We start from the raw sequence: 21895 nt of genomic DNA on the forward strand, positions 1-21895 counted from the left end.
CAAGACCAAAGCCCAATCTGCGGTCGGGACCTTGCCAGCTCTTCGGGCTAGGCGTTTTAGTCCGTTGTACTCATCTGGAAAGATTTCGTCGACCAACTGCACTGAAATATCATTCACCCGGTTAAATAAACCTGGCTCAGACGAGTATATCGAATCCAGGAATGAATTCTCTCCTTCTGGGGTTGTTCGCGAATAACGCCTGTATCTTCTTCTGTAAAAACGAAGTTTTGACTGGCTAGCTCATCGATATTAGTGTATGTTGTCCGTGGCGAGCTATTCATCCATCCACGTAACTAGATAACTAGTTGTGGAGCTTTCGGGCTTGTATACCCTCGCACAGCGTTCGTAATCGAAGGGGCCATTGATGCTTGTGGGGTTTGCCTCTGATACTGAAGCATATTCAATGTGGAGGATCTGCTGCCGTAGGGCATTCTTGGCTCATCGGGATGTTGATGCTTGGGCGCAATCTTGAAATTCAAGTGTAATGATTGCAGACAACTATAGCAACGCGGCGCTAAACCCAAAAAGGCAAAAACTAACCAGAAAAGGAAATACACAGATGCATTGTTGCTCTTCTCTCATTGGGGTACCCCAGTGTCTGACATGTGAGGGGTGTTAGGTCGGAAACTTGCCCTTTTGTGTCTCATATTCTTGTCTTAATTTGTTTTTTGACCATTACACCCCTACAATAGAACCTCAACGTATCATGGCTTCCGCTAAGTCCCCCAACATCCCTGTCGTGGACTTTGCCGGCTGGAACACGAAGTCCAGTCGTCAGCGAATCGCGCAAGAAATCGTCGCTGCCTGCAAAGAAGTGGGATTTGCATACATCGTCAACCATTCATTGCCAGAGTCGATGCTAGACCAGGCATTCAACTGGTCAAAGCTATTCTTCGAACTACCACAAGAGGAGAAACTCAAAGCGCCCCATCCAGAGGGATGGGCGGTTCACAGAGGGTACTCTTGGCCTGGACTGGAGAAGGTGTCACAGGCGATGAGTACCGGGGATGACCAGAAAATGGCGGACCAGCTGAGGGAGGTTACAGACATCAAAGTGAGAACCCGCTGTGTTTGTCCATGATCTCATACTTCCTAGTCGGCACCGAGTTCATCTATGTATGATTATGAGCTTCATTGACCCACCACAGGAAAGCTATGACATAGGAAGCGACAAAAATACCACCCAGCCTAATCAATGGCTGCCCGAACACAGTCTCCCCGGATTTCGTGACTTCATGGATCGCTTCTACTGGGAGTGTTTCCGTGTCGGAGGGGAGGTCCTGCAGGCGCTTGCTGTTGGCTTGGAGCTCGATGAGAACCATCTGCTGGAGAAACACTCGGGTCATAATAACCAGCTGCGCCTACTGCACTACCCACCTATTCCAGCAGAAGCAATTGAGACAGAGCGTGCAGCTAGATGCCCCGCACATACCGACTGGAGTTCAATTACCTTGCTGTTTCAAGATGACTGTGGAGGGTTGGAAGTTGAGGATGCTTCGTCGCCAGGGACGTTTGTCTCGGCTACGCCCATAAAAAATGCAATTGTGATGAATGTGGGGGATCTTTTGCAGAGATGGAGTAATGGTTCGTCGCTTGGTATGCTCTTAGTCTGCCCTCAACCGCTGACTTGTATAGATCTTCTGAGGTCTACCAGCCATCGAGTCACTTTGCCACAACTTCCTGATAGATTCGAAGGAACTGATCGTATGACCCGTAGACGGTTCTCTATTCCCTATTTCATGGCGCCGGATCCTGACTCGGTGATTGAATGTATTCCATGTGTTGGAGAAGGTGCTGCAAAGTATGAGCCGATCACACAGGCCGGGTACAACCAAATGAGGGCCTCTATGCAGTACTGATAGTTATCGATCATGAGCTCATTTATTTGATTCGAAAATAATCCCATTGGTCACTTCCCCCCGATTCATCTAGAATTGAAGCCATTGTGCTCCTTCCAGATTTCGTTGCCTTTCCCCCTCTTCGATTTTTTGTAGAACTTCAACTCTGCACAGTATCCAATGTACTATTGTCACTGCCAATGTACTTTTTATCTATCTACTTCGGAGATAACGAGCCTTTAACCAAAAAAGTGACTCCATACTTGACCTTGGCGCCGATCACTCCACCTGACTAAGAGCCAATCTTGGCGCTCGCCGAAATGGATCAAAGTCGCGTCCCTCACCAGGACCCCGACCGCGTAGCCACCATGTACGGCGAACTCGGCAACAAATTGGTATGTGGGCTATCTATTCCCCCTTCTCTTGGGAGCATACCATCCCAACCCCAAAACCGACCGCAAAATAGCAAAACAAGAGAAACCGCAGCTCGCTGACCAACACCTTACCCGCGATAGGTCCAACACGCCAAACGCACCCAATCCCTCGCCCATCTACCCCCCTACCAAACGGAGATTGTGCGCGCAGTAACCCGCGAAGTCCGCGATCTCGACCGCGATGTTACCCGTCTCCTAGAGCCCTTCGAGGGCGCGTTCAACCCCTCGGCCGACCCAGCCATCGCATGCGCCCTACTCGTTGACCACCTGTGCATGCGCCGAAACAAGCGCTGTCTACTCGCGTACCACCGCGTGCGCACAGAGAAGCTCGAGGAGCTGTGCTGGACGGGTGTAGATATCCTCGAGCAGCAGCAGCCGTCCGAGGATGGTGGGGCGGCTCAGCACACGGCTCTCGGGGCTAGCGGGCATAGCTCGCTGAGTCCTGAGGAGGAGGAGTATTTCCGCCAGTACGGTGATATGCTTGCTGCGTATAAGGGCCAATGGACGGATGTGGATTTGACGGGGACGCTGGAGCCGCCGAAAGATCTGTTTATTGATGTACGAGTGTTGAAGGATGCTGGTGAGATTCAGACGGAATATGGGTATGTTTCTCTTTTTTTGCTGGTATTTTTTTGGGGAATCTGGTGGCTAATTCGGGTTCAGTGTGATCAACTTGACCAAGAACAGTCAGCTCTATGTTCGTCAGGGTGATGTGGAACGGCTAATTGCTCAGGGTTTCCTGGAGCGGTTGACTTGAATGTGAGTCGGGACTACCTGGATTTTTCGGGTTCTATACGAGTACGGAGTACAAGAAACATGAATTGGCGTTGGCTATCTACAGTGGTTTTTATGAAGGGACCATGTACTTTGAGATACCCCCGCCGTTAGCGTGTCTAGACCTAATGGCCAAAATGATGATTTTCTGCATTGCAATGGTGTGACATGAGTCCGATTTATGTATGGCTGCTGGTTTGATGGAAGGTTTTTTCTCCCTCTCTTTCGAATGTATGTTTTTTAGGGCTAGATTGGCCGATCGTAAAAGATCAACCAAGGTGGGTGGAGTCTGCTCCGTAGATGCAGTCTAGACAAGTACCTTGGAGAGGCGAGAAGGAATTAAGCTATAGTGGTAATATGTCCGAAGCTAAGCAGATTGTTAGGTAAATATCAGCCAATACCTATGTGGCTTATTGGCTCATGGTGTTATGCAAGGATATAACAAGGCTGAGGCTACTGCATGGTACCAATGCCGATCATGCAGTGTATAGCACTGTATCTGCCTGCAGCCGACTACGGAGCTGCAGCTTGCTGCATACTCATTTTAATTACGTATGTAGTTTCATGTGTCGAGTTAGTCTGGAATTAGTGCAGATGAAGAGACAGCCTAAGCCATTGTAGGGGGAGATGTGTGTTTTATCCACATCTCCCACATCGCTCCAAGGATTGTTTTTCCGCCTAGTCTCACGCACAGACCACCTCCCACTATCTCCATCTGTATCAGTCCGGATGTGGTTTAGCTCGACTGTTAGGAGATAAGGGACGTTTAGTCAAAAACTCCGGTACCTCGGGGGTTTTCTTTTCTATCGGGGTCCGTTGCTAATTCATATTTGTGTTTGATAATACCATTTCTCTTCTATCTATACATATAATTCACTCCCCCCTTCTGTGCAATGCTTGTGGTTGCGTCATATGTTTGTCTAAACGGTAGCCTCATGCGCTAGTGGCCCCGTTTTATCTTCCGAATTTACCAACTTTTTCGATCTTCGCCATAACCTGGTTGGACGGCAATTGCGCGAGAAACCATGGGGGTTTTGCAACCTCGCGGCCGTCGCGACTCCCGCGCATCGGCGCTGTCACGCAATCTGATGTTTGACCGCGACATTCATGGTAACGCTCCGTCAGAATCGCTGGTGGAACATGCAAATCTAGGCAGCCCGCCCGGTCCAATGGGAGCGGAATCATCCAGTTACAATGGGTCGACAACGAGAACACCAAATCGTTCATTCTACCACCGGTCTTTCAATAGCAATATGGGTGGGTCATTGTGGCTAATGTAAAGCTAGAGATACCGCGCGATTTTTTTACTGACAATTCGACCTATCGCAGACCCAGCTCATTATGCTTCGGAGGGTCTTCGTGACCAGACCGCGGAACTCGCTACCTATGGCCTTTCGCTGAATAAAAAATCCCTCTTGAGGGACGGGCCCGGCTTACCCCCCAGCCTTGATATATTCCACGGCAGCCAGAGTTCTGCAAGTTGCTCCCAGGATGAAGCTACAAGCTCTCATCTTGCCGCGGGGGAGGGGTTGTTGGAGCCAGGATATCCCTCTATCGACCCTGCTTCAGCTTCAGGCTCTTCGGCCTTGACAGAGATGATTCGCCGTCCATTGACGGATACGGAGGAGGACCAGGTCACGCAACCCGGGACTGATGATATCTCCTTCCCCCCATCGTCGACGACCTATGACGAAACCGAAGGAGACAATGAGCACACCTCGTTACTATCCAAGTCACGATCCAAATCTACACAAAATTATGGAAGTGCAGGCGACGCCGAGAATCAAAGGCCGGCGGTCAAACGGTCTCCAAACTTAATAACGAAAGGAGTTTCATCTGTCGCCCACTATACTCGCACCTTGTCGAACCCAAAGTCATGGGATAGGCGCGTCATCTGGAAAGAGGCTGTAGTATACCCCGCCAGTCTAGTTCCAGCCGTATTGCTGGGACTACTTCTCAACATTCTTGATGCCTTGTCTTATGGAATGATCTTATTCCCTCTGGGAGAACCCCTGTTCGCTCACCTAGGAACTGACGGTATCTCAATGTTCTATGTCAGTACCATTATTTCGCAAGTGGTATTCTCCTGTGGAGGCTCGATCTTCAAAGGAGGGATAGGAAGTGAGATGATTGAAGTAGTACCCTTCTTCCACCAGATGGCTTTCACCATCATGAATTCAATTGGCAAGGACAACCCGAAATCAGTGATTGCAACGACCATCTTAGCCTTCTCGGTTAGTTCGATCCTTACAGGTTTGGTGTTCTTCTTAATGGGTGTCTGCGGACTGGGCTCGCTCATTGGCTTCTTTCCCCGTCATATTCTCATTGGTTGTATCGGTGGCGTGGGCTACTTTCTTCTACAAACTGGAATGGAGGTTTCAGCCCGGCTTCCCGGGTCTTTTGAGTACAACCTCCCCACGATCCAGAAACTTTTCCAACTTGATACTTTCCCTCTTTGGATGATACCCCTGTTCCTTGCAATTGGCCTGCTTGTTACTAAGCGATTTGTTCGCTCAAACTTCCTTGTCGGTGGTTACTTCATTGCCGTTGCTGTAGTGTTCTACATTGTCATCTTAAGCGCCAGGATCTCTATGGGTGCTTTGCGCCACAACGGATGGGTGTTTGCTGCCCCAGCTTCGAACAACCCGTGGTATCATTTCTATTCTCTTTATGGTGAGTTGATTGGCTGCAATATTTCCGGGCGTTGCCTTGCTGATTCGTTACAGATCTCTCGGAAGTCAATTGGACTGCCTTTGGTGAAACAATCCCGGCTATGTTTGCTTTGACTTTCTTTGGTGTGCTCCACGTGCCCATCAATGTACCTGCTCTCGGCATATCTACCGGCGAAGACAATCTCAATGTTGACAGAGAGCTCATGGCACATGGCGTGACGAATGCACTTTCAGGATTTGTAGGAAGCGTCCAGGTATGTGGCCCCCCATCGGTGGAGCTGTGGTTAATGAGCTAACAAAAACAGAACTATCTTGTCTATACCAATAGTCTTCTCTTTATTGCAAGCGGCGGATCATCTCGGTTGGCCGGTCTGATGTTGGCCGCAGCTACTGCCGGGATTATGGTCATTGGCCCAGTCATAATCGGCTATATTCCTATTATGGTTGTTGGTGCCTTGATTTTCTTGCTGGGCATTGAGCTTTTGCAGGAGGCATTAGTGGACACATGGGGAAAGCTCACCCGGCTTGAATATTTAACCGTTGTCATCATCGTCGTTACGATGGGCGCTTGGGACTTCGTGGTTGGAATCTTTGTTGGAATCCTTTTGGCCTGCGTGAACTTTGTCGTCCAAACGTCTCGCAAATCCGCCATTCGAGCAACATTCTCGGGCGAAATTTCCGGGTCGACTGTCCGACGTCCTCCTATCCAGCAACAATTCCTACGCGAAGCTGGGCAGCAGACCCTGATGATCAAGCTTGGTGGATATCTCTTCTTTGGAACCATCGTGAATGTCGAGAACACCATGCGTGGTCTGATCGAGGAGGAAGCTTTCGACCGGCGTCCCATTCGATTCCTTATTCTCGACTTTTCTCGGGTCTACGGACTCGACTTCTCAGCCGCAGAAGCATTCACCCGCATCAACCGCGTTCTTCAAAAGCGCAACGTACAGATAGCCATCTCCGGCTTGAATGTCGAGGGTGATGTAGGCAAGTCCCTACAAAACGTAGGACTTTTCGAGTCCGAGTCCGGCGTCCCCATCTTCGAAGACCTCAACTCAGCCCTTGAGTTCTGCGAGAACAACTACCTGAAAGTCTTCTACAGCCGCCAGGAAGCACTCTCCACCCCCACCGACCCAACCGCAAACTCCGAGCTCCTCCAAGTTCCCGTCTCAGTCCCCGTGCCCTCAGGACCTAAATCCCCCACCCTAGCCGACAACATCGTCAGCTCACCACGCCGCCAGTACCTGCAGCGCGTTGCAACCTCCACCATCCAAGCCCACGAAACAACAATGATGGCCTCACCCGCCTGGTCCGCCATGCGCCAACCACTCCCCCTCCTCCTCCAAACCTTCCAAGGCCTCTCAACCGAAAACGAAGACTTTTGGTTCCCTGCCTGTGCCTACTTCTCCCGCGAATCCTACCCCGCCGGCACAGTCCTATACCACGAAGGCGATGCCCCGCGCGCCTTCTACCTCCTCGAGTCTGGCATGTTGCGCGCTGGCTACGACCTTCCGCAAGGCCGTTACTTTGAGCTCATTGTCGCTGGTCGACCATGCGGCGAACTGCCTTTCTTCAGTGATACGCGCCGCACGGCGACCGTCAAGGCTGAGCGCGATTGTGTGGCTTGGTGTTTGACCGGGGTACAGTGGAAGGTGCTGCAGGATAAGGAGCCGCGCATTGCTCGTGAGCTGTTGACTGTTAGTTTAAAGTTGACGACCGAGCGTATGGATAGTATCACCTCGTACGTTTTGACGATGGCAGCTTGATTTTCCTTTTTTGTTGGCTGGTTTGTTGTTTGCATCTAGCTTGGTGGTTATCTGAGCGAGTTGTTGGACTTCGCTTTTAATGTTGATATTCCCAGGATTTTGGTTTACATATTCATTCGTATATAGCAGCTGAAGCATGCATGCATACTGATTTTATTTTAAACTAATTCGTACGTGTCAAGTGAGAGAGAGAAATATCAAACAAGGCGATGAGCAAGGTTGTTCTTCAACCTCCAAAGCAAAGCCCGTGTACTTTCCAATACCCAGGTACCATTCTGCCCAAGAAACCCGTCAAGAGATTTTTTGGCCCTTGCAATGCAGCTCCAACCTCTCCTAACGAGTCGTCGCTAGTGACTCCCGTACAGGTCGGCCCATCTGCTTCCGGTACTATACACAGCTCTGCCATTGCAGCTCCAAGATCCTCGTAAGAAACAGCTGGGCCCACGTAGGTCTCGGAAATTGTGAACTCTGACCTTTTCCCTTCTACTAGTAAGGGAGGTTGGACCAGCGTCAATGTCAAAAGTGATTTGTTCGACAAAAGGATACCCTCAGCAACTGCGAGGTCTGCATAGACATAATTGAATGCGTTCATGATCGCCCAATGCAGCACCCAAGGACGCAGCGATATGAACTGATCATTCCGCGAAGCTGAGGAAAGAAGCGTGAGACGTGGACGCTTCCACATATTTCCGCCCTCTTTCTTCAGCTCAAGCAAGGCAGCGACAATCGTCGACGCGGTATCCTGAATCGTTTTGATCCCAGGCTCATTGTTGTTGGTGCCTATGGTGCACACAATGAATGATGCTTCGGAAAGGCAATTTTTGACTGCTGCAACCTCGTTGGGAAGTCCTTCCTCTATCGTCACCCGGGGATGGAGTTGAATGCCAGGTATCAGGCCTTCAAGCCTTTCTTTGGAACGCACGAGAAGGTGGAGATGATAAGACTCGTCTTCACTTTCCAGCAGATTTTTCACGATGACACGGCCAGTTCGACCTGTAGAACCAAGGATGGCGATTTTCTGGGGCGGCATAGCTACCAAATGGAGTTGAGGCTTTGCCGAAAGATAGTTCTACAGCTTCGGGTGCTCAATCTCTACGTATTTATTGTCATCTATCACCGAGATGCTGACTTTTCTCGTTTTTCCGTCAGTGTGCCGGGGCCGAGACCGAAATGCACAATTATAGAAATGGATCTTATGAGTGCTTCCCGATTTGGCCGCATATCCGACCACAATAGGAAAGGTGTATTTAGCATCGGAAGCAATGGCATCCCGAGCCCATAACGATCCTTTAAGGTAGTGATACAATTCTTCTCTAAAACTGTCCAAGAAAGTTCCGTAAGAACATAGGGGTTGATCACACTCGTTCCCCCCGTCGAACACATAGGGAACTTTCCTAAACAAGGCCTATTCCAGACATTCTGCTCCTTGTTTGCCACCGCTATATGCACGAAGTCTATAAAACCCCTCCATGATTCCTAATACTTTCTTGTTCCTTGCCATCACTGTACCCTGCACATCTTTCTCCTTTCACATTTTTGTTGCAAGCTCGTCCATCAACCAGCCATCTGGACAGGATGGCGGCAGCTCGCTTACGGTTGTCTAAAAGCGACTTTGTCAATCCGGATGTACTGGATGCGGTGAACCCACACCCAGTTTGGGGCTATGCACACGGTGAGTACAGAATATAGGTAATTTGTGCTGGGCATTGCAGCATATTGAACCTTGATAGGACCTATTCCAAATAATAATCCTGATTGGGATTTTAAACGGCCCCGAGGCCGCTATGTATCGAAGAAAGAACAGATACTTGCTCTTGCTAGTGAAGGGTCACCAGCTCCTATGGTCACTATGAATAGCTATAACACAGTGGTGTATCATACAAGCTCCTGGATCTTCTATCAGATTTACGCTAATTAAAATAGTTGCGATATCTTGATTCAAGGCAATCGGATGTGCGGGGCTGGTTTCCAAAACGGGAGAAATTTCAGCGCTCATATTCGTATATTTCATTCTGGTGCCGGTGCGTACATACATACATATTTCATGTTTTGAATTCTGTCAATGCTCAGTATATGCTGATTGTGTATAGCTAACCCGTTGGGTTTCCGGTCCATCGATGAAAAGACTGCTGGGGATAACGCGATAAAACGCTGGGTGTTGATGGGAGGCTGGCGCAATGCCCTCTATGTCAAGGAACCTAATCAGAAGGATATTCATAATTCTATGATCGGCTACTATTGTGATGCGTTGGAGGAAATTGCGTAGGTCTTTTTTATTACTCTTCGGGGGTGTTTGGGGGGGAGGGGCAAGGGTTTGATCAAGCATACACTAATGATATGTTCTACCAGGCGCACTGATGTCCAATTTGCTGTAGAGTACGGAACCCAATTTCACCGAGCCAGCCGTCGATCCGGATACGTAGTAGGTATGCTCCTAAGAACCCAAGAGCAAGTATGTTAACAGTAATGAGCGCGGAATCCTTCTTCCTCCCAATCAACCGATGCCCTTAGTTGCGCCGTCAACACCCGGTAGCGACCACTCTCTGAAACCCTCTAGATGTGAACAGTCTACTCAAATTGAACCCACATCTGACAATGACCCCGATGTGAACCCTGATTTTACATCTGGATCTGGACCTGATTGCGAAAATGTGTCCCAGTCTGTGTCCGAGATTGACTCTGAGCTCGAGGACCAAGAAGAGTGGCCGATTGATGCTGTCACTGATATCTTTGCTGGGCTGTATCTGCCGTCAAGCAATTTGGATGCGGCATATGGCCCTATCTCTGAAGAAATGGACCGAGTATGCATGAGGAAGGAAGATTGCAGTCAATCAGACTAAGAGTTTTTCGCACCTGGTTGATCACTGTGGCAAACTGGTTCTGAGCGAGTTAGTTGAAATGTGTTGGAGACGCCTCTGGTTTGTCTGATTGAGAGCATAAATCGAGTTCAATTTATTAGCAATTGTTCATCATATTCGCACCATGAAATGTAATAATAGTCATAGTCATAGTCATAGTTACATTTGGTGATCAGAAAAGCACCTCCTTACCTATTTTATCAGGCTGGTGAACGTGCAGACTTCCAGTCTCATCGCGCGTCGTCCTTGTAGACCCACACACATTGTAACTGCAGTAAAGGACCTCGAAAGGAAAAGAATATAGGTAATTTCTCTTTGATTGGGTGCGTGATCCAAGCGCATGCAGGGAACAGACTAATTTTCTCTGTATATTTTAATGTAAATATTTCCTGAAGGTCGAAAGGTCTATTGCAGGAACTCAATATAACCTCAGTTTTTGAAGATACGGTGGGTCGAACGGCGACGCCACGTGACCTCCACATGGCATAGGACCAATCAAATACATTGTAGCAAAATGTCCGTACTCTAATGCCTTAATTGAGCTCGCGTAAATAAATAAAAAAATAGGTAGCTTCTCTTTGATTAAGCGTGTCATCCTTAGTGCAGGGGCCATGCTAATCTTCTCTGTATATTTTCAGTTGACCATATGCCCCGAAGGGCGAAATATCTATGCGTTCAGTTCATTATAACCTCACTTTTCGGCAGAATTACACCGCCTAGGATGTATAAACGAAACCTCATGGTAGTAAACATAGTTGTACAGAGACCAGCTTTTTTCTATTATTCTATTCTATATTAAGAGAGCGATTACTGGTCAGGGCTTTGAATGACTGCCAAGTCAATACTTGTAACTGAAAGTGCCATCTGGTAGATTATAAGCATACACCAAATATGACTTTGGAAGTTGCTTATTTGACTGCAATTCTGAGCTGATGTTAAATGGTTATAACTACAATGTGTACAGAGTACGGAGAAGTGTCTTAGATTATACTAAAGAAGAGCCAAACTTGTCTCCAAATTTGATAGATCAAACTACGGAGTCCAATCTCCGCGCGCTATGGTGCACGTGATCCGGCGTTCCTGACACGCGTGGGCGCGTCCCCGACTACCTCATTTTGGTTTTACACTTGGATGTGACCCTCTTGAAGATTTTTTAAATCAACGACCGAGTCTTCAGTTGCATACTCAACCTCGAGCTTTGGACATGACGGCTGAAAACAGAGAGTCTAAGCTTTTCGAGCAGTGTTGCCTTTGCATTGTATGCTCCAAGGATCTCTCGAGTGACTCTGCGGAGCAGGTATGTATTTTCCCGCCACTAATACAGCTTCGACTAGACTGACAAAATAAAATCGCTCAGCTGGCAACAATTCTCGAACAAAATGGCGGCGAGCCTCTGATTGTCCAACCGGGTGCCGAGGTCCCCGATGTGGCCAAGTTCAGCCATTTGATTTCTACCACAATTGACTTCGAAGCCTACGATACTACCTGCGATGCGCTGATCCCTGTGGTGAAGCCACAATGGGTGAATAACTCATTGACGAAGCGAAAATTGGCCAACCCCCGCCAATACAGCCCAGACCCGCGTCTGTTCATGAATGATGTAGTGGTTACCTGCGGCGACATACCCGAGGGAGACAAGGATGCAATCATAGGTGGTGTGGTCGCGAAAGGTGGATTGTACGCACCAAGAGTTTCTCAGATGGTTACACATCTGGTGGACCTCACGGCCGATTCCGACAAGGCGCGCATTGTCCAGGCAAAGAAATTGAACGTGAAGATTGTACTACCGCACTGGTGAGTTCCATGATACAAAAGCCAGAGACCCTCGCTGACTGAAAATAGGTTTGACGACTGCCTTAAACTTGGTCGAAGAATCGATGAACGTCCATACACACTTCCAGACCCAGAGATCTTGCGCGTAGGTCCTGATACTCCAATCCGATGGCAAGAGAATAAGGATTTGGTCGGTGCGTCGACAACAGACCCGTCTAAGCTACCCGAGCCATCCAGTTCGGCACATAAATCAGGCCAACGGAGTGTCTTCGAAGGGAAATCTATCATGTTATCTCCGGATCTTGGAATCGGCTCGCACTTGCATGAATCAATCAAAACGGTCCTCGAACAAGGCGGTGCCACAATGACATCAAATATTGATGCGGCAGACATGTTAATTTGTCGTTACCGAGAAGGATTTGCGTACCGCACGGCATCGCGACTGAACATAGACGTTGGAAACCTCGCGTGGCTCTACCGCCTCATGACATTCAACACATACACTTCACCCCTCAGACGACTACTACACTACCCGATATCTCGCACTGGAATCCCTGGATTTGAAGGCTTGAAGATCAGTTTGTCCAATTACGTTGGCGAAGCAAGAATCTACTTGGAGAACTTGATCGCAGCAGCAGGTGCAGAATGTACAAAAACCTTAAAGCAAGAAAATACCCATCTAATTACGGCACATGGGACGAGTGAGAAATGCAATGCGGCAAAGGAATGGGGCCTTGAAGTTGTCAACCACCTGTGGCTGGAGGACAGTTATGCAAAATGGAAGCTACAGCCGGCCTCAAACCCGCGCTATAGCCACTTCCCTCTGCGAACCAATCTTGGAGAAGTCGCAGGCCAGACCCAGCTCGACCGCAATGTTTTAGAACAGGTCTTTTTCTCGCCCGGGGAGACTGTTGCTCATAGCCCACGGCGCGCAATGCAGAGTAAGAACCAAAATATGGTTTCGGTACAGCCTCCTGCTGAGAAGAAACGGAAGATTGATGAGGATGCCCCAGAAACTTCGCTCGGTACTCCGCAGGGAAATGGGAAGTCACGCCGACCTGTCCAAACACCCGCACGAACTCAAATTATGTCTGAGGGCAAAGAGAACGAGACCCCATCGTCGACCAATAGCCGCAAGTCAAAAGAGGCGGCAACTGCCCGACTCCATGAGTATGCCCCGGACCTTGCTTTGTACGAAAAGGAAAGAAAACGTGTGGGAGGTGTCATCTACGGTGGCAGACGAAAGTCAGACGAGGGCCGAATCCAGGAGAACAAGAAGCGTGCCTCACTAGAAGCCGAGGATGAGAGCGATGGCGAGCAAGCGCTGGAGACTAAAAAACAGAAAAAGTCTCGGCCACCAATTGCTATGCACCTGTTGATTACTGGCTATCAGAGATGGGTAGGGAAAGGCAACGAGAAGAAGGAGGATGCAGACAAGGTTTGTTTGGCTATTGCAATTATAAACATGATTGGCTCAAGATCTACTGACACTTTCACAGCGAGGCCTTCGAGATCTTGGTATTATGGTGGTTCAAGATGCCCGACGATGCACTCACTTGGCCGCACCATCGATCTTGCGAACCACTAAATTTGTCAATGCACTCGCATATGCGCCGATGATCGTGAGCACAGACTTCATCACCAGTTGCCTAAAGAAGGAGGAATTGCTTGACCCCTCCGATTTCCCTCTGGAGGATAAAGAAGCCGAGAAGAAGTACAATTTTGACCTGTCTTCTGTCACAACAAACGCAAAGAAGAACAAGAATAAAATGCTGCAGGGCTATCGCATCTATTGTGTCGAGGACATTCGAGGCGGATTCGATGCATTCAAATCTATCGTTGAAACAAACGGAGGAGAGTGCATGCTTTTCCGTGGCCGTCTGGCCATAGCGAATCATTCTCGGCGGGAGGAGAGCGACGAGGAAAGCGAAGCAGAAGACGACAACCCTGCCCGCAAGGACGTCTTTCTTCTCAGCAGCGCCGGAGCTAACCACGGTCGAGTCTGGCCTCGCTTCCGTCAATTAGCGCTGGATATCAAGAAAACTCCACGGATCGTCCGAGTTGACTGGCTTCTGGACATGGCCATGTCGCAGGAGACACGTGCCACCGACGAATACGAGCTGACTGAGGAGATGATCGAGAAGATGGAGCAGTAGACTGATACCAAGGTATTGAGTCCACACTCCTCATCCACTTTTGGGCTTTCAACCCAAGAACATGGATTCTGTCTATAATCTTGGAGTATTGGCGATGTGATTTGACATGTCTTTTGACTGCACATGAGAAGCGCTTTGTTTTTGTCACGAATAGCCACGATTTATCTCATAGAGAAATCCCAGCATCTCATCTTGAGCTCTTCAAAAGAACTTAACACCCTCCTGGCCCTCACCACCGAAAATCTGGGCCCTGCCCCTCTTAACCAAGACATTCAGGGACCGCAGCATGATATCAGTATCCATGCCATGGAACTCTGTAGACACGAATCAGCACAACCCGTAGACACTATCACCCACAACCAAAGAGTTCTTACCCTGCGACATAGCCCCCTCCCCATGAATAAGCTCATAGACAGTCAGAACCGACCCTCTCTGCCCAGTACCCTCAACCCACTCAACCAACACATCCGCCCACTCCTCAGGCCGCCTCCACCAAATCCACGCAACTGTCTTCGGTCCCTGCCCAGCGCCATTTACCAAAGTCACTGAAGACGACGCACCCCCACCATCAGAGATCCACTCCGCTCGCCGCCCACCGCCGCCTTCCTCTTCGCTCTTGGTCATCCAGTCGATTACCTCGCGGGCCTCGCGCAGATCGAGGCGCTTGCGCAGAGTTGTGTTGTGGAAGAGCGGGGTTTCAACGGCGTCGATTAAGGAGAGACGGTAATGACGATGATGCCGGCACCAGGACTGGATTAGAGAGGACCATTTCTCGAGCTGCGAGTGGCGGGTTGTTGTGTTTGGTTGCGGGGTGAAGAAGGGGGGGAAATTGTATGTTGGTGGGAAGGGGAAGGGGGGTGTTGTCGTCATTTTGGAGGGAATTAAATAGTGAAGAGGGAATATCAAATAGCTCAATAGCTCAAATAGAAGTAGAAAATACAAGACAAGTAGAATGTTAAAAGACAAGAAGACACAAGAGCGACTCCAAGCTGTGGAGTAAAAGGTGGGGCCGGATTTTCTCAATTTCGACTTCGGCCTTTTCGATTTCTCTCGACTTTCCTCTGCTTCCAAAGGTTGTCTGCTCTTCACAATGGCCACCCAAAACCCACCTGCAAAGCGCGTCAAGCGTGAAGAATACCGTCGCAAAGTACAGGCCCAGCAGGAATCCACAGATGGCTCCGTCATCAAGATGCCGCAGAAGAAATTCTTCCGCCAGCGCGCGCATGCGAATCCCTTCTCTGACCACCGGCTAGAGTAGTATGTATCCTCTTTTGCCTATTTCACGTTGAATCGTTTCTATGAGAATATCCATGGGGCTCTTGAGCTTCACTGGCGACAATTCCTACACATCCGATCGCGAACCGATAGCTAACTGATCCTTGAATAGCCCCATCAGCCCCGCGCATATGGACTGGTCATCCCATTACCCTGCATTTGTGGATCCAGATGCGTCCAAAACGAATCTCAGCGGAGGGCGCAAGTTGACCAAGGAGGTCGAAGTCGTGGATATCGGATGTGGATTCGGCGGACTGATGGTTGGTCTGGCGCCATTGCTGCCAGATACCCTAATGGTTGGTATGTACAGCGCAGCGATATATAACAACCCATTGATATCTATACCCGGCCGAGTGAGCACCGCGAAACTAACAACAAACCCACAGGCATGGAAATCCGTACCTCAGTGCTGGAATACCTCAGCTCTCGCATCCACGCGCTACGCAGCCAGCAACAACGCCTGAAGAACAAAGCCGCGAACGCATCATCAACCGAACCCCAAGATGCCTCGACGGAACCCGAAAACACCGAATCAACCCCGGCCCCGGCCCCGGCCAACGACGATGACATCGGCACGGAGAAACTCTTCCCAGGAAACTTCGAAAATATCACCGCAATCCGCAGCAACACAATGAAGTTCCTCCCCAACTTCTTCGGCCACCACCAACTCTCCAAGATCTTCATTTGCTTCCCGGACCCGCACTTCAAGGCCCGTAAGCACAAGGCCCGTATTATCTCCGAGTCCCTGAACTCCGAGTATGCGTTTGTCCTGCGGCCCGGCGGTCTGCTGTACACCATTACCGATGTCGAGGAGTATCACCACTGGGTCCTGCGGCATTTCCTGCATGGCGAGCAGCCGGAGGGTGGGCCTGCTCCTGCTGCAAGCAGTAAGGATCTGTTTGAGCGAGTTTCTGAGGAGGAGCTCGCTCTTGATCCCTGTGTGCGGGTTATGAAGTTTGAGACAGAGGAGTCGAAGAAGGTTACGAGAAATAAGGGTAACAAGTATGTTGCTGTTTTCAGACGCAAGGCCGATCCTGAGTGGCCTGCTTGAAAAGGAGTGGAGGGGATTAGATACCTAATTAGAGAGGAGAGTATGGGAAGTTATTGAAATCATTGATCTCAATAATACGATGATAAGAGAGAGAGGTGTTTTGAGGCGTTTTTTTTCTCACTCCCATTCTAAATGCATTGCCAATATCATACTCCAACATCGCTGACAATCTTCGCTGGCTAACAAAAACATAACACAAATACGAACAAACTCCGAAAATGAACCCCAAAAAGGGTTGTAGAACACATGCAAACAAATCAAGAATCAACTGATGCAACAATCAAACACCGACATCATGCGTGAATCTATCATAAAAGCAGTAATCTCGTTAAAACATAGTAGTGGTAGACCGCAACTAGAAGGTGAAAAGTCTAGCACATCCCGGGCGCCTTAAGACGGATCCCTTCACATCTTTCACAGATAGCTAGTTGGACCGGACCACCGATGACACGGCCCTTAGCAGTTCGCTTGGGCTCGCCCTCACGAACGAAGAACCGACCCTCTGGGCCAAAACCATCGCCACATTCGTGACAATTGAAGCAGCGCTCGTGCCACTGGCCGCCAATTGCGGTGATGACAACTTCGTCCATGACATGCTGCTTGCAGCCCAGACAACGTGGGGCGGTACGGCGGGAGTGGCAGTGGAGACACCATGCGAAGCCATCTTTCTCGACGAAGGGAGTTTGGGAATCGAAGGGCTATATGAGGATAGTCAGTTGTCTGGCGTGTGGAAGTATCAGAAAGGAAATTCACACATACATCACCGCATTCTGCGCAGAAGAAGTGGCCGACATGCCATTCAGCACCACATGCCACTACCACTTCTCCTTCAATAGGGGTCTTGCAGCTCTTGCAACGGGGGCTGAACATCTCGTGGAAATCTAGGTGGCAGTAGAACCGTGGCACACGGGCCTCATGGTCATGAGTGTCGGTTGTTTCTAGTCTCTCGGCTCTGCTAGACTCCGGTTCTTGGTAGAAAGCCACACACTCAAGAGCTGTGTGGCAGTGGAAACAAGTAAAGCACTCCGGGTGGAATCGACATCCGCCAGCGGTCACAATTTTTCCGGAAATCGAAAGCGTGCATAGCTCACAGCTTGCAGTTGGGACACCCGATCGTGTATATGGCGAGTACCAACGGCTCTGCGAATCAGATCCCTGCTGTTTCGGGAAAGCCTGTTTATTTGGGCTGTTTCTCGTCGGCTGGGGCATTGGTTTGGTGGATTGCTTGGAAGAAGCCTCTATCTCGGAAATGGTGGGTACTTTGATGTCCGGGATATTGATCACGGGGATTGGAGGCGGCTCGGAGACTTCAATTGAGGGGGCTGAGACTTCAATGGTTGGTGCTGCCACTTCAATCACGGGTAGGGTTGGACGATGAGGCTTCGGCTGATCGGTTGGTTTCCAAGTTTGGTCAAAGCTCACGATTGGGCGTCCAACTCTATCACTGACGGCTGAAGGCATTGGTAATTTCTCACTGCGGTCCCCTCTCCGTTTGCTTGTAGCTGCACGGATATCGTCACTGCGTCTCTCTCTTCCATCATTGGTGAGGACAGATTCATTGTTTTGTTCCGGAGGAGGAGGAGGAGTAGCACGCTCATTTTTAGTGTAACCGGCGTTGTTCGACTGAGTCGGAGGAGGAGTAGCGCTTTCGTTTCGAGTATAGCCGGCATTACGTGACTGGGTGGGAGGGTTCTTGTGGTTTTCGAACCGTGAGATTTTATCCATCACAGGGCTGCTGTGAGCTCTATTCTGCAACCAAGGCAGCGGCCTAGGGATACGCCCCAGTGCGTTGCGCGGCTTGTTTTTCAAAGCGGACGAGTCAGACTTAGAAAAATCCGGCTTTGCTTCGGCTTCCTTCTGAGCATCAATAGGCTCTTCGTAAATTTGGTCGTTAGGATTCCTGAAAATTCCTTTAGATGAATCACTGCTAACAGTCCGCGGTTTGGGAGCAACAGACTGCTCGGGTTCCTCGTCGGGTAGTTTAAAGTTAACTTTGAGATTCTTCTTCGACGGCCCAGCCAGAGATGATCGCTTCCGCAGTGACTCAGGGCTAGAGTTACCATCAGAGGAGACACTTGAGCCTGTTGACTGGCTGAATCTATGGATCGAGGGGTTAGATCCTCGTGAACCATTTCGGACAGGGCTCTGGCTGCCCCTGTTGGCATCGGGATTTTGGTAAGGCGCATAAGGGTTTTTGAAAGCTTGACCAGGATTCTGGTGCATCCAAACTAGCTCTGTGGCTTCATCCTGGGCTGCTTGGTGAAGACCAACATCATCCAGGATATCCATTTTCTGTAAGGCATCTCGTAGTGACCGTGCCTCTTCCTTTTCGTGTCGTCGTTGACCATTTTCACGATAGGACAGAGTTGGGGATGCCGGGATGGGAATTGAACGTGCATGAATTTGTGCTGGAAACACGTTCTTTCGGATTGAATGCGTGCGTGGCTCCTGGGCTAAAGGACGACCCACTCCGCCGCCGCCAGGCACATGGGAATTCGTCCGGCGATGGGACATTGCGCTGCCTGAGCGTCGGTGATCTTCAATTTCATCTTCGACTGGGGCGCGCATGGAGAATGCCGATGATGCCCTTGGGGGAAGGTTATCAGGCAGATCGCTTGTTGATGCGGCTGATCTGCCTGGGTATGGACGGGATCCTGTCGGGCGGGCAGGACGATTTGCCCGTAAGTCCTTCAAGTATGTTGCTATTGACTCATATCAGCTCTGAGCCGTCGAGCACCAAAGAGTCACTTACAAACTTGATCATTGGACATGAAGGATGGACCAGGAGGTGAAACCTTCCTCTGACTAGTGGAATGTTTATGCATCATGAAATTGCAAGGATCAAGGATGTGAAGAGATATACGGATAAGTACAGGAAAGAGGGACCAAAATGAACTAAGATGAGAAGAGTCTAGTTGCGATCTACACTTGACGGTCTGAGCTGGCTAGCGCGTCATTGGGCTGGTGTCCCCTCCCAAACAAACCCCTACGGTCCGTCGCGAGGCAACGGATTACTCAGCATTTATCTCCAGGGCTGCTGATAAGGGCTTGGCTCTCTTAAGCCCTATATATTGGACAACGTAGGTGCAGATTCAAGTCCATCTATTCTAGTTAATAAAGTATCAGCCCTATACATCTTCCTAATTAAGCTATGACATCCATTTCTCAAACCTTGGAATGACTCAAAAATCCCCCACATATCTGCCCAACTGAGACTCGATTGGACTCGATTGGACTCGATTGGACTCTCTCCGCATCGGCTTTTCGGCACAAGAAGACCCCACAGCCAAGTAACGCTGACACCTCGAGAGCTGCACAGCTTCGCATAGTTGTACAAGGGAGCTGCCACTAGATCAGCTTCCTTCATTGGTCAAATGTCACCGAATGCAACTAATAAACCACGAGGTCCTGGCCACCCGGGCATCTTCCCTCTATCCGAACCATGTTCCTTGGATTCGGCATTTAGTCCGATAATCCGATAATCCGATTACTCCAATTATTACCAATGATAAACTGATAGAAATCCAGTCCCTTTTTTTGTTAGCGTGCTAACCTAGGTCTTTTGCTTCTTTTCACTACATACTTCCATGTCGTGACGAAAACGGTAACTGGTTTCGGTCTACTTTCTAAGGAGCCCATTATCTCATAATATAACCACAAGCTGGGCTTGTATCTGATCTATCATGGCAGATAATGTGCCAATTGATATAATCCGTTCCCATCAAGATGATCTGGACCGAGAGGGCGCAAAACAGGAACAGAAGTTGCATCCAGAGTCGGCACCACTAGACGTTGACGAAGATGAAAAATATAAGCGCGATGTGGCCCCGGACGGTGGCTATGGCTGGGTCTGTGTCGCCTGTGTTTTCTGGATAAATGCACATACCTGGGGCATTAATAGCGTGAGTCATATATCTTCGCCCTTTTCACTAGCATCATACTAACAAGTCTAATATCCAGAGCTACGGAGTCTTTCTGAGCTATTACCTCTCACACAATGTATTCCCCAATACATCTGCCCTATCATACGCTTTCACAGGCGGCTTGAGCATCTCCTGTGCCCTTCTGGTGGCTCCATTAGCCACCTACCTGATCCAAAAATGGGGTGTACGATTTGTACTCAACCTGGGAGTCTTCTTTGAAACCCTCTCTCTAATAGGGTCATCATTTGCGACCCAGAAATGGCACATCTTCCTCAGCCAAGGTGTCTGTTTCGGCTGGGGCATGGGCTTTCTGTTCGTGGGCAGTGTCGGCATCACCCCGCAATGGTTCGACAAGCACCGTGGTGTAGCGATGGGCATCAACGCCGCCGGGTCTGGTCTCGGCGGCCTGATCTACTCCCTTGCAGTGGGCGCCATTATCCCGCGCTACGGGTTGGGCTGGGCATTCCGCATTTTGGGTATCATTTCCTGCGTCGTGAACCTGGTCTGCTGTAACTTGCTCCGAGACCGCAATAAGGCCGTCGGTAGTAGATTCACGGCTTTCCCTCTGCCCCTTTTGCGTCGCCCGGAGTTTCTGCTCTTCCTCGGGTGGGGTATGTTCAGTATGCTCGGCTATGTGGCGCTACTGTTCAGCGTTGCCAACTTTGCTCTCTCCGTCGGTCTCTCGTCGCACCAGGGGAGTATTGTCTCGGCGCTGCTCAACCTCGGTCAGGGACTTGGTCGTCCGTTTGTTGGCATGTTCAGTGACCGGCTTGGTCGCATTAACATTGCGACATTCCTGACATTCCTCTGCGGTCTATTCTGTCTCGCCATCTGGACTTCTGCTGATAGTATGGGTGTGGTATGCTTCTTCGCTGTTTTGGTTGGCACTGTTGCAGGCACATATTGGGCTACTGTTTCGCCCGTTCTGGCGGAGATTATTGGGATCAGAGATCTCCCTTCCGGCTTGAGCATTACCTGGCTCACGCTTGTTGCCCCTTGTACTGTTTCTGAGGCTATCGCCCTTCAGCTCCGCAGCCATGATATTGGTGGTGGAACTTCATATCTGCGCGTTCAATTATTTACTGGGTTTATGTATTTTGGTGCTTCCTTGTGTTTGTGGGTCGTCCGTGGTTGGAAGGTCGGCGAGTTGGAGCGTGCTCAGGGACGGCATGATTCCATCGTCCAGCCTGGCCCGTTGACTGGAACTCACGGTGAAAATGAAAAACAAGAACGCCCTGCGACTATTTCCCCGGCCTTGGAGGCCACTGGAACAGATGCTCCGTTATGGGCTCCGGTCAGCTTGGTTCGCAGAATGATCACTTTGAAAAAGGTCTAAATATAAATACGTAGTACACAGTACAGATATGCTAGACAC

The 21895-nt window shown here is 49.6% G+C and overlaps 10 protein-coding genes across 10 annotated transcripts; 7 read left to right on the forward strand and 3 right to left on the reverse strand.

The window, feature by feature from the left end:
* Positions 1-706: 706 nt before the first annotated feature.
* PEX2_103160 (isopenicillin N synthase family dioxygenase) lies at positions 707-1859 on the forward strand (the record flags this gene model as incomplete). Its single annotated transcript, XM_016747586.1, has 3 exons — positions 707-1054; positions 1149-1584; positions 1636-1859. 3 exons carry the CDS (start codon positions 707-709, stop codon positions 1857-1859), a joined length of 1008 nt encoding a protein of 335 aa, XP_016593072.1.
* Positions 1860-2158: 299 nt separating this feature from the next.
* On the forward strand, positions 2159-3029 carry PEX2_103170 (DNA replication protein PSF1; the record flags this gene model as incomplete). Its single annotated transcript, XM_016747587.1, has 3 exons — positions 2159-2233; positions 2354-2874; positions 2936-3029. The coding sequence occupies 3 exons, from the start codon at positions 2159-2161 to the stop codon at positions 3027-3029; spliced, it is 690 nt and encodes a 229-aa protein (XP_016593073.1).
* Positions 3030-4071: 1042 nt separating this feature from the next.
* PEX2_103180 (sulfate transporter family protein) lies at positions 4072-7484 on the forward strand (the record flags this gene model as incomplete). Its single annotated transcript, XM_016747588.1, has 4 exons — positions 4072-4303; positions 4376-5719; positions 5773-5972; positions 6024-7484. The coding sequence occupies 4 exons, from the start codon at positions 4072-4074 to the stop codon at positions 7482-7484; spliced, it is 3237 nt and encodes a 1078-aa protein (XP_016593074.1).
* Positions 7485-7710: 226 nt separating this feature from the next.
* PEX2_103190 (uncharacterized protein) lies at positions 7711-8514 on the reverse strand (the record flags this gene model as incomplete). Its single annotated transcript, XM_016747589.1, has 1 exon — positions 7711-8514. The coding sequence occupies one exon, from the start codon at positions 8512-8514 to the stop codon at positions 7711-7713; it is 804 nt and encodes a 267-aa protein (XP_016593075.1).
* A 545-nt stretch (positions 8515-9059) lies between these two features.
* On the forward strand, positions 9060-10324 carry PEX2_103200 (uncharacterized protein; the record flags this gene model as incomplete). Its single annotated transcript, XM_016747590.1, has 6 exons — positions 9060-9156; positions 9215-9356; positions 9408-9505; positions 9575-9746; positions 9834-9906; positions 9956-10324. 6 exons carry the CDS (start codon positions 9060-9062, stop codon positions 10322-10324), a joined length of 951 nt encoding a protein of 316 aa, XP_016593076.1.
* A 1222-nt stretch (positions 10325-11546) lies between these two features.
* PEX2_103210 (uncharacterized protein) lies at positions 11547-14271 on the forward strand (the record flags this gene model as incomplete). Its single annotated transcript, XM_016747591.1, has 4 exons — positions 11547-11639; positions 11700-12136; positions 12185-13553; positions 13615-14271. 4 exons carry the CDS (start codon positions 11547-11549, stop codon positions 14269-14271), a joined length of 2556 nt encoding a protein of 851 aa, XP_016593077.1.
* Positions 14272-14472: 201 nt separating this feature from the next.
* Positions 14473-15141, reverse strand: PEX2_103220 (ESCRT-II subunit protein VPS25; the record flags this gene model as incomplete). Its single annotated transcript, XM_016747592.1, has 2 exons — positions 14473-14585; positions 14646-15141. The coding sequence occupies 2 exons, from the start codon at positions 15139-15141 to the stop codon at positions 14473-14475; spliced, it is 609 nt and encodes a 202-aa protein (XP_016593078.1).
* Positions 15142-15361: 220 nt separating this feature from the next.
* trm8 (tRNA (guanine46-N7)-methyltransferase) lies at positions 15362-16597 on the forward strand (the record flags this gene model as incomplete). Its single annotated transcript, XM_016747593.1, has 3 exons — positions 15362-15528; positions 15659-15846; positions 15933-16597. The coding sequence occupies 3 exons, from the start codon at positions 15362-15364 to the stop codon at positions 16595-16597; spliced, it is 1020 nt and encodes a 339-aa protein (XP_016593079.1).
* A 371-nt stretch (positions 16598-16968) lies between these two features.
* PEX2_103240 (LIM domain protein) lies at positions 16969-19361 on the reverse strand (the record flags this gene model as incomplete). The annotated part of the gene is made up of 3 exons (XM_016747594.1): positions 16969-17295; positions 17357-19285; positions 19350-19361. The coding sequence occupies 3 exons, from the start codon at positions 19359-19361 to the stop codon at positions 16969-16971; spliced, it is 2268 nt and encodes a 755-aa protein (XP_016593080.1).
* Positions 19362-20280: 919 nt separating this feature from the next.
* Positions 20281-21856, forward strand: PEX2_103250 (MCT family MFS transporter; the record flags this gene model as incomplete). The annotated part of the gene is made up of 2 exons (XM_016747595.1): positions 20281-20499; positions 20558-21856. 2 exons carry the CDS (start codon positions 20281-20283, stop codon positions 21854-21856), a joined length of 1518 nt encoding a protein of 505 aa, XP_016593081.1.
* Positions 21857-21895: the final 39 nt, after the last annotated feature.

Source organism: Penicillium expansum (genome assembly GCF_000769745.1).
Source record: "Penicillium expansum strain MD-8 chromosome Unknown contig362, whole genome shotgun sequence".
Taxonomy (NCBI): domain Eukaryota; kingdom Fungi; phylum Ascomycota; class Eurotiomycetes; order Eurotiales; family Aspergillaceae; genus Penicillium; species Penicillium expansum.